The sequence below is a fragment of the Mya arenaria genome, chromosome 8, assembly GCF_026914265.1.
Source record: "Mya arenaria isolate MELC-2E11 chromosome 8, ASM2691426v1".
In the NCBI taxonomy this organism is placed as follows: Eukaryota; Metazoa; Mollusca; class Bivalvia; order Myida; family Myidae; genus Mya; species Mya arenaria.
The window spans coordinates 34371811-34381533 of NC_069129.1; the positions used below are offsets into that span (position 1 = coordinate 34371811).

General features: G+C 37.9%; 1 protein-coding gene across 6 annotated transcripts in view; it reads left to right on the forward strand.

Moving 5' to 3' along the window:
- The window catches only part of LOC128242771 (dynein axonemal heavy chain 5-like), a 113063-nt gene extending 103646 nt beyond the window's left edge, over window positions 1-9417 (forward strand). For all 6 annotated transcript variants that reach the window (XM_052960080.1, XM_052960079.1, XM_052960083.1 and 3 more), the window contains 11 exons: window positions 196-554; window positions 1065-1255; window positions 1614-1735; window positions 2399-2517; window positions 3545-3747; window positions 5220-5446; window positions 5750-6022; window positions 6552-6814; window positions 7093-7462; window positions 7927-8079; window positions 8296-9417. In XM_052960080.1, the coding sequence (XP_052816040.1) occupies window positions 196-554; window positions 1065-1255; window positions 1614-1735; window positions 2399-2517; window positions 3545-3747; window positions 5220-5446; window positions 5750-6022; window positions 6552-6814; window positions 7093-7462; window positions 7927-8079; window positions 8296-8682 (2667 nt within the window). In that variant the 3' untranslated portion in view covers window positions 8683-9417. The remainder of the gene's footprint in view (window positions 1-195; window positions 555-1064; window positions 1256-1613; window positions 1736-2398; window positions 2518-3544; window positions 3748-5219; window positions 5447-5749; window positions 6023-6551; window positions 6815-7092; window positions 7463-7926; window positions 8080-8295) is intronic.
- The last annotated feature ends 306 nt before the right edge of the window (window positions 9418-9723 follow it).

Genomic DNA, 9723 nt, shown 5'->3' on the forward strand with positions numbered 1-9723 from the left:
GGGTTCACTACCTTACCTTAGAACCTGAATTAGAATTGATAGATAGGCCTTGGTAGGGCTCTCTGTTAGGATTATAACATTGCTCATGTCATTTACACCAAATCACCATAACTATATTTTAGTGTTCTCTGTTATCTTATGGTATAACGTACTAAATATTTCTTTGTATAACATAATTCTAATGCTGTCTTTCAGGAACTTGAATCCGAGAGAGTGAAACTGATGGAGGATGTGACAGCAAACAAGAAAAAAATGAAGGAGCTTGAAGACAACCTACTTTTCCGCTTGACCAGTACACAGGGATCCCTCGTTGATGATGAAGACTTGATCAATGTACTCCGCATCACAAAACATACATCGCAGGAGGTTCAACAAAAGCTGCAGACAGCTGATGAGACAGCGTCGAAAATAACAATTGCACGTGAGGAGTTCCGGCCTGTTGCCACTAGAGGCAGTATCCTGTATTTCCTTATCGTGGAGATGAGCATGGTGAACTGCATGTACCAGACGTCACTGAAACAGTTCCTCGGGTTGTTTGACCTTTCAATGGCAAGGTGAAATGATAGTTGTTAACAGATATGATAGTTGTTAATAGATATAAATATAGAATTAAAAGTGTTTCGCAGCGAGACCTCATGAAATATGCAAATATATTGCATGTTTAAGTACAGTTCAAAATTACCATTTAATAAAGTTTGGCAAATAATCCTTTTTATTGTTGTTAAAAGTAAATGAAATTTTAGCTTGTCTGTTTTTCACAAATGTTAATATATCGTCATAGCGTTGGTGTTGTCGTTCAACAATAAAATTTGGTAAACACGTTGCCAGAGACAATACGCACATGCATAGCAGTGTAGAGTTTCGGCCCTTTTTACTGAAAAAACAAAACCAACAGACATTTGTTCTGCATCCCTCTTGTTGAAGCTTTATAATTGTAAAGAAATATTCGAATATCAAACATTCAGGATCAGTTAATTTACTAAAGAAATATTATTTACACTTTATGTATTTGAGTTTAAATGATTTATAGACAACAATTAGTAATCATGTAATGTTTCTTACAGGTCCACAAAATCCCCAATCACACAGAAGCGTATTACAAACATCATTGAGTATATGACATTTGAAGTGTTCAAGTACGCAGTACGTGGCCTGTATGAGAAAGACAAGATGACCTTCACCTTGCTCCTGGCCTTGAAGATAGACATGGCCGGTGGCAAGGTCAAACATGAGGAATTCCTCACGATGATCAAGGGTAGGTTTATCAGCTTAATGTTTTTAAGGTGTTAATACTCATAGTGTATGTGTCATGCTTAAATCCTGACCATGGGTTAGGGTTGGAAAAATTCAGTTGTAGGTAAAACCATTTTTTTTTTGTTTCATCAAAGATTTGTTCCCTCATGTAAATAAGCAATGCATCCTGGGATGACATAGTTTATCTAAGAATGTAATATTTTTTTAGTCCATTAAGTATAAATTTTAACCACTTTATTATCCTTGTGTAGGTCCCTAGATCTGAATGTTTTCCATCTAAAGCGCCACAAGTGGATTCTCTATCCAGGAATGAATGTTGTTCATTACATGTAAAGCATATGTTTGTATTTTTTGTCTAGGTGGTGCATCCCTGGATCTGAATGTTGTCCAGCCGAAGCCCCACAGGTGGATCTTGGACTTGACCTGGCTCAACCTGGTCGAGCTCTCCAACCTCCATCAGTTCTCTGGAATACTGGAACAGGTCAGTGTTTGTAGAATATTCCTTATGTTCAAGTATATTGAGCAGTAAAAGCACCAAACCTCTGTGTCATTAAATGCACTCCTTCGTGGTCACATTATATAAGGTCAGACAGCGAAACAAATATTGGGGGTGAAATGTAAGGAAAGCTTGATTCAATGATAAAACATCATCAAAAGTAAGTATTTAAACTTGTTACAACATATGTTCTATTTTGCAGGTAAACATAAGTAACGCTTTTGAAAACTGAAAAAAATTAGGCTTAGATTTACAAAATTCTGTTCAAATCAATATCTGGTGTCTGTTTGTAAAAGATGTTGCCAACATAAAATCTATGAGTGAGTCCCTTTAAAGGGGGGGGGGGACTTTATTCCCACAATGTATGACCCTGCATGTGCCATATCTTGGTAACTGGACTGTCCATCATAACAAAATCTGAATTGAACTATAAATGTATGTATCAAACATATGCAGTCAAACAATCTGCAATCAAACAATATCTTATAAACTAAAATGTCTGATCTACTTTCTTGCCTCTCAAAAGTGAAACAGGTGTGCCAGAAACAGACTTTCAATAAGCTTTTACTAATAGTGGTCTTCATAACTAAGCTAAAATGCATGTAATAAGTATAAACTCACATTGTTTGCTCATTTTCTAACAAACAGATACAACGTAATGAGAAGCAGTGGAAGCAGTGGTTTGACAAGGAGGCTCCTGAGGAGGAGGTGATTCCTGACGGCTACAACAACTCCCTTGACGTCTTCCGACGACTCCTGCTTGTCAGGTGAGATATATGGGCAATGATGGCCCACAGTTAGCAATATGGGTGATGTGAGCACAGTGGTTAGAAATATGGGCTATAACCTCACAGTGGTTAGAAATATGGGCTATAACCTCACAGTGGTTAGAAATATGGGCTATAACCTCACAGTGGTTAGAAATATGGGCTATAACCTCACAGTGGTTAGAAATATGGGCTATAACCTCACAGTGGTTAGAAATATGGGCTATAACCTCACAGTGGTTAGAAATATGGGCTATAACCTCACAGTGGTTAGCAATATGGGCTATAACCTCACAGTGGTTAGCAATATGGGCTATAACTGCACAGTGGTTAGCAATATGGTTTATAACAGTGCAGTGGTTAGCAATATGGTTTATAACAGCGCATTGGTTAGCAATATGGTTTATAACAGCGCAGTGGTTAGCAATATGGTTTATAACTGCACAGTGGTAAGCAATATGGTTTATATCAACGCAGTGGTAAGCAATATGGTTTATAACAGTGCAGTGGTTAGCAATATGGTTTATAACTGCGCAGTGATTAGCAATATGGTTTATAACAGTGCAGTGGTTAGCAATATGGTTTATAACAGCGCAGTGGTTAGCAATATGGTTTATAACTGCGCAGTGGTTAGCAATATGGGGGATGAGGATGCAGTGGTTAGCAATATGGGAGATGAGGGCACAGTGGTTTGCAATATGGGAGATGAGGGCGCAGTGGTTAGCAATATGGGAGATGAGGGCGCAGTGGTTAGCAATATGGGAGATGAGGGCACAGTGGTTTGCAATATGGGGGATGAGGGTGCAGTGGTTAACAATATGGGAGATGAGGATGCAGTGGTTAGCAATATGGGCTATAACTGCACAGTGGTTAGCAATATGGGTGATGAGAGCACAGTGGTTAGCAATATCAGTGATGATGGTCCAGTGGTTAGCAATATGGGAGATGAGGGCGCAAATATAAAAAATGCTTTAAACATATTTGATTTACTGATGAATTTTGTAATAAAAACATCTTTCACTACCAGATCATGGTGCCCAGACAGAACCCTTCCACAGGCAAGGAAGTACATTGCTGACACCCTCGGTGAGAAGTATGCAGAGGGGATTATCCTTGACCTTGAAAAGATGTGGTACGAGAGTACTCCAAGGTCACCTATGGTGTGCCTCCTCTCCATGGGATCGGACCCTACCAACAACATTGAAGCTCTGGCTAAGAAACACAAGATAGGTAAGGGAATTTCATCAACTTTGATTCCTGCAAAGTCAATCAATTCTGCCATTTATTGTAAGCTTGTCTGTTGTTCAAAGTTCAGGTGTTTCAGGTGTAGCCTTGGCATTGTTGTCCTTAACAGTGTTTGCATTGGCTTGCAAATACTTAAAGCTTGGCCATGCCCAAAAACTATGTGAAAAAAACAACTTTGTACACATGTCGCCAGTGACAATATACAAGTTTGAAGCAAGGCCCATAATTCTGACTTGAATGATTCTTGAGGTATGCCCCATCTTAAACTGAAAAATAACAGACATTGGTGCTCTTGTTGTTAGTAATATTGGCCTTGATGCATCATTGTTATCGGGACCACTACAGATCCTATTAAAATTTAATCCTCATACTTGATGCTATACATGTACTTAATTTTAAGAAGTTAATGTACCATTACTGTAGTCAGATTGAACCATCATTACCATTTTTATGTAACAATACTAGGGATGGCAACGAGTACTCGAGTACTCGATCGAACGTCCGAGTACTCGAGTACCAAATCACTACTCGAGTACTCGGGGAAAAAATTCTATAAAAATCACAAAATACACGATTTACAGACGAAGTAACAGATCTGGTTAGTTGCCAAGAGGACAATTTACGGTCCCTCTAATCCCCGCTGTGTACACAATTTACCCTCATGAATTAGTTGAAAGTCGCAAACTGTCAACAAAGGGCCCCTATTTCCAATTAGAACTGATTTCAATTAGCGAAGTTTTGATAGCGGAACTTTCACCTGCACAGTTCTATTGTTTACCATTAAGAGACCTTTCACCAAACAATGGACGCTAACGAGGGAACGAGTAGTAATGGTTAAGAGCATTGATCTCTTAATGGGCGTATTTTAACTATTTTTGCAATGTTTATCACAGTTGATTGGTTGATATCTTAAATCAAGAATTAATTAATGAGATAAACAACAGTACGAAGTATTTCGTTCATTATTTGTATGTATGTTATTAATTTTCGTTCATTGTAATTCCCATTGATGTTCATTATAAATCTCGACTATCTAGACGCTCGAACAAAATCCGGGTTGAACTTTCCAGCTTCATTGAAGCTAATTTGAAGTGCATTCTTTTTTAAAATCATTAAAGTGAAATGAAAAGGACAAAGTTAAAAGCATGAAACAGCATTTGTTTTCCTGTTAAAGTACATAATGAAAGTATGATTTAAAGATGAAAATTACCAATAATACGACCAACGCACAATATACGCCATGAACGATACATGTATACAACAAGTTGAATTGAATGTTGAACATGTATACACGATCTTGTCTTTCCCAAAAACGAATTCATTTTTTCCGAGTAATCGAGTACCCAAGTACTCGATCGAAAGATTGTCCGAGTACTCGAGTACTCGAGTACCAATTAAACTACTCGTTGCCATCCCTAAACAATACACAAAACAAATTCTACTTCTTTACTCCACAGAAATCCGAGCAATCTCTATGGGTCAGGGTCAGGATGTGCATGCGCGTCGTCTGATCTCAAACTGTCTGCAGAACGGAGGCTGGCTTCTCCTCCAGAACTGTCACTTGAGTCTCGACTATGTGCTAGAAGTTCTTGATGTCATTATCGAGACAGAGACCATCCACGATGAATTCAGGGTCTGGATCACCACTGAGGAACATCTGAAATTCCCCATCAGCTTCCTACAGGTATATTGGGATATGGCAAAATATTGAAAATAAATGAAACTTGGTACCCACAGCCTATACACATATGGCAAGGCCCATAACTTTGGCTTGATAATTATAGAGTAATGCCTCTTTGTCCAACTGAAGAAACAACAAAACAAAACACTGCAGCAAACTTGTTATTTGTTTATGGAGTTTTTATGGTGTATTTAAAATACAAAAATTGGTTTTGCAGTAAATTTATTATCTGTATTTTATCTCGATATACAAATCAAATTATAATGCTCATACTTAAACATGCACTTTGAAACATTTTGACCCCAGGTTGCCATCAAATTCACCAATGAGCCGCCACTGGGTGTGAAAGCCGGTTTGAAAAGATCGTATGCGGGAATGTCGCAAGATTTCCTGGATATCTCCAACATGCCACAATGGAAGCCCATGTTATACGGCGTGGCTTTCATGCACACCGTGGTTCAGGAGCGCAGAAAATTTGGCCCTCTTGGCTGGAATATTCCATACGAGTTCAACGCTTCTGATTTCAACGCAAGTGTCCAGTTTGTCCAGAACCATCTAGATGACATGGACTTGAAGAAGGTTAGTAATAATTCAGTTTAACCATGTGGATGACAAAGATTTGAAGAAGGTTAATTATCATTCAGTTTAACAATCAGTTTCTGGAAAGTTCTTGCTCAACTGAGAGCACTTTTAAAATCCTCTGTATATAAAAGATAGGAAGGAAATAAATTCTAGTTCTTTCATCATTATGCCCCCTTCAAAGAAGAGGGGGTCTATTGCTTTGCACATGTCTGGCAGTAGGTCAGTCGGTCCGTCAGTAGACCAAAGCTTGTCCGAGTGATAACTGACAATTCCTGGACCTATGGTCATAAAACTTGACATGAAGATTGGGCCTGACCAGTAGATATCCCTATCATCGGGTCAAAGGTAAAGGTCACAGTGATCTAGAATGTGAAAAGGTCGTCCTAGTGATAGTTATCTTCAGGCAAGTTAATCACAGAATTAATGTTGACTCATCAATATACATGTTGGCGAACTCTGACCAAACCATTACAAGGTCTCCTGTTTAAAACAGTTTTTATCACACACCAATGGCTTCTACTTCCAGGGCGTAGGCTGGACATGTGTACGTTACATGTTTGGAGAGATCCAGTATGGTGGGCGTGTAACAGATGACTTTGACAAGCGACTCCTTAACACGTTCTGTAAGGTCTGGTTTGGGGAAACAATGTTCAACCCGAACTTTGTTTTCTACAAGGGATATCCTATCCCGAAATGCGTGAAATACGCTGACTACATGGAGTACATCAACGGATTGAACAATACAGACACTCCAGAGGTGTTTGGACTTCATCCTAACGCTGACATCACGTAAGTCCTATCTCACACTATTCTCTTATAACAAAAACTCTTAATTATAATGAAAAATGTTTAGTGGAATGCCCCTCAAAATTTGAATTACAATATTTGCTTCTATTGTTTTAGAAGGTGGTCCTTTTTTGTAAAAAAAAATTACTGTTTGTTTAAGCTTGAATGCACTAAATATCTGCTATGATAATTTACAGTTTAGATTTTTCTGTGATCTAAGTGAAACATACATGTAGAATGATATTGAGATATTTTAAAGCTTATTATGTATTTGTTTGCAGTTACTCCAGCAAGACAGCAAAGATCATCCTAGACACAGTCCTAAGCATCCAGCCGAAGGACAGCAGTGGCGGTGCAGGTGAGACTCGTGAATCCATGGTAACGAGGATCTGTGATGATATGCTTGAGAAACTACCCAATGACTACATCGACTTTGAGGTCAAACAACGCCTACAGAAAATGGGCCCTCTTCAGCCAATGAATATTTTCCTGAGGCAGGAAATTGACCGTATGCAGCTTGTGATAGCAGCCGTAAGGTCCACTCTACATGATTTGAAACTTGCTATCGATGGTACGATCATTATGAGCGAGAACCTCCGAGATGCTCTGGACAGCATGTACGATGCCAGGATCCCCAAAGTCTGGGGAAAGGTACGTAAATGTAGACTGGCTGCTTAAGTTGTCTTAGGATTAAGATGTTTAAACTTTCAATGTGTTTTATTTCAATTTTGTTCAATATGAGTTGCTTTCTTACTTTATGAACAAACACCATACTGCAACTTGAACTGAATTTTGTACCGTGTAAATCAAGCCTAAATTTATTTACCGGTAATATTCAACAAAAGCTTAACGAGAGTTTTCCAGGAAAAAGGGCATTTTCTGTCCTATTAAATAATTGTTTAAACCTAGACTGGCAGCAATAATTTGATAAAAGGACTCAATGTTAAAGATACTTTGTTAATTTATCAAAAAAACTGATAATGTTTAACAATTGTTACAAATATCAATATTTTCACATGAAATGATTTTTTTCAATATATGACCCTTTAAAACATGAGTGGGTCCCTGTTAATCTGAACTAATATTCCTATTTTTGTAACCTCTTTTTCATATAGATATCTTGGGACTCAAGCACCCTTGGTTTCTGGTTTACTGAGCTGATTGACCGTAATGCCCAGTTCAGCACCTGGTGTTTTGAGGGTCGTCCCAACACTTTCTGGATGACTGGATTCTTCAATGCTCAAGGATTCCTTACTGCCATGAGACAGGTAATATTTTGATGTCCACCTTCATTTTGCCTCATTGTCTATGTCATTTTCAATTATGGTCTGGTCTGTACAATTGTCACTTTTATTGAACAACTGAATGCTTATGAATTTGAAAGAACTGTTGCTTTCAATTTTGGCCAACTACAGAACAAGTTCCAGTATAATTTTTTGAGTTTTTGAAACCTTGCTAACCTTGCTGTTCTCACATCTCTACAGGAAGTAACTCGTGCCCACAAGGGCTGGGCCCTGGATACAGTCATCCTTCACAATGAGGTGACACGGTCCATGAAGGACGACATCACTCAACCCCCATCAGAGGGCGTGTATGTATACGGCCTCTACCTAGAAGGTGCAGGCTGGGATAAACGCGGGTCCAAGCTGATCGAGTCCAAGCCCAAGGTTCTGTTTGAGATGATGCCCGTGATCCACATCTTTGCTATCAATAGCACCGGCAATGTCGACAACAGGATGTACCAGTGCCCAATCTACACGAAACCGCGTAGGACCGATCTGACCTTCATTGCAGTAGTTGTTCTGAAGACGAACCAGAACCCCGATCATTGGACGCTGCGGGGCGTTGCATTGTTGTGTGATACTAAGTAACTTTTGCACAAATTATTGGACTGTGATGGATTCTGTGTGTACTACATTAGATTTTATTCTACATAAGCTTATTTAAATCATTATTTGGACTCAATAAAGTACATCCGGTTTGTGTTGGAATCCTACTTTTGTGTCGTCAATTCGTGATTGAAAATCTTATTTGTTTAGTACCTGCAAGACTTTTCTTACAATGTCATTTTTTTGTGTGATTTTGTTTTTTGTATAACAGTAGATTTTTGAGCTATTGTACAAGTAATTTTGATTATATTATTAAGTTTATATTTATAAATTCCGTCCACTTTTCATTTTGTAAGATCATTTTTATATGAACTCTGTTTTGTTTGCTTGCATATTATTATGAAACAAAATTACAATTTGTATAAGAACCAAAACGTTGTTTGTTATAATACCTTCATGTATATTTAGGACATAGGACATTTAGGTTTACATGTCAAGTTATTACATTTAATATTTTTGCACTGTCTGTGATTTAAATCAAAGATTTTATTGATCGGTATTTGAAAGTGATATTGTAATTTCAGTGTTATCATATTTGATATTGCCATCCATCCACATGACCTGGGCTGCAGGTCCACAGTGATCATTATTATATTACATTCCACAGTTATTACTCTTTTATATTACATAAAACTGAGTTAACCGTGTATTGTCTGTGATTTTTATTGTAGCTGTTTATCTTATATTTATTAGAAATAAATACTTTTATTCCTCAAATGTTTTGGGTGGTGTTTACTCTGGTTCTCCTATGAATGGTCCTTCCAAGTACATGCACCTTTTAGCGTTAGTGCAGTCGATGAGTTGTGGTAAAAGTATTTTCCGATTTGACATGGAGTCCCGATTACAGACACTAAGATCTACTTAGAGTTATTGAGACCTAACAATAACTTAGAGCTAAGGAAATATTAGAATTTGTTAGAGCTACTAAGATATAATTGAAAGCATTGCTTTATGATAAATAGATATTCAAGAGTTGAAAAAGGCTTATTTTATTTTAAGGACTACATCGAGGGAACATGCCTC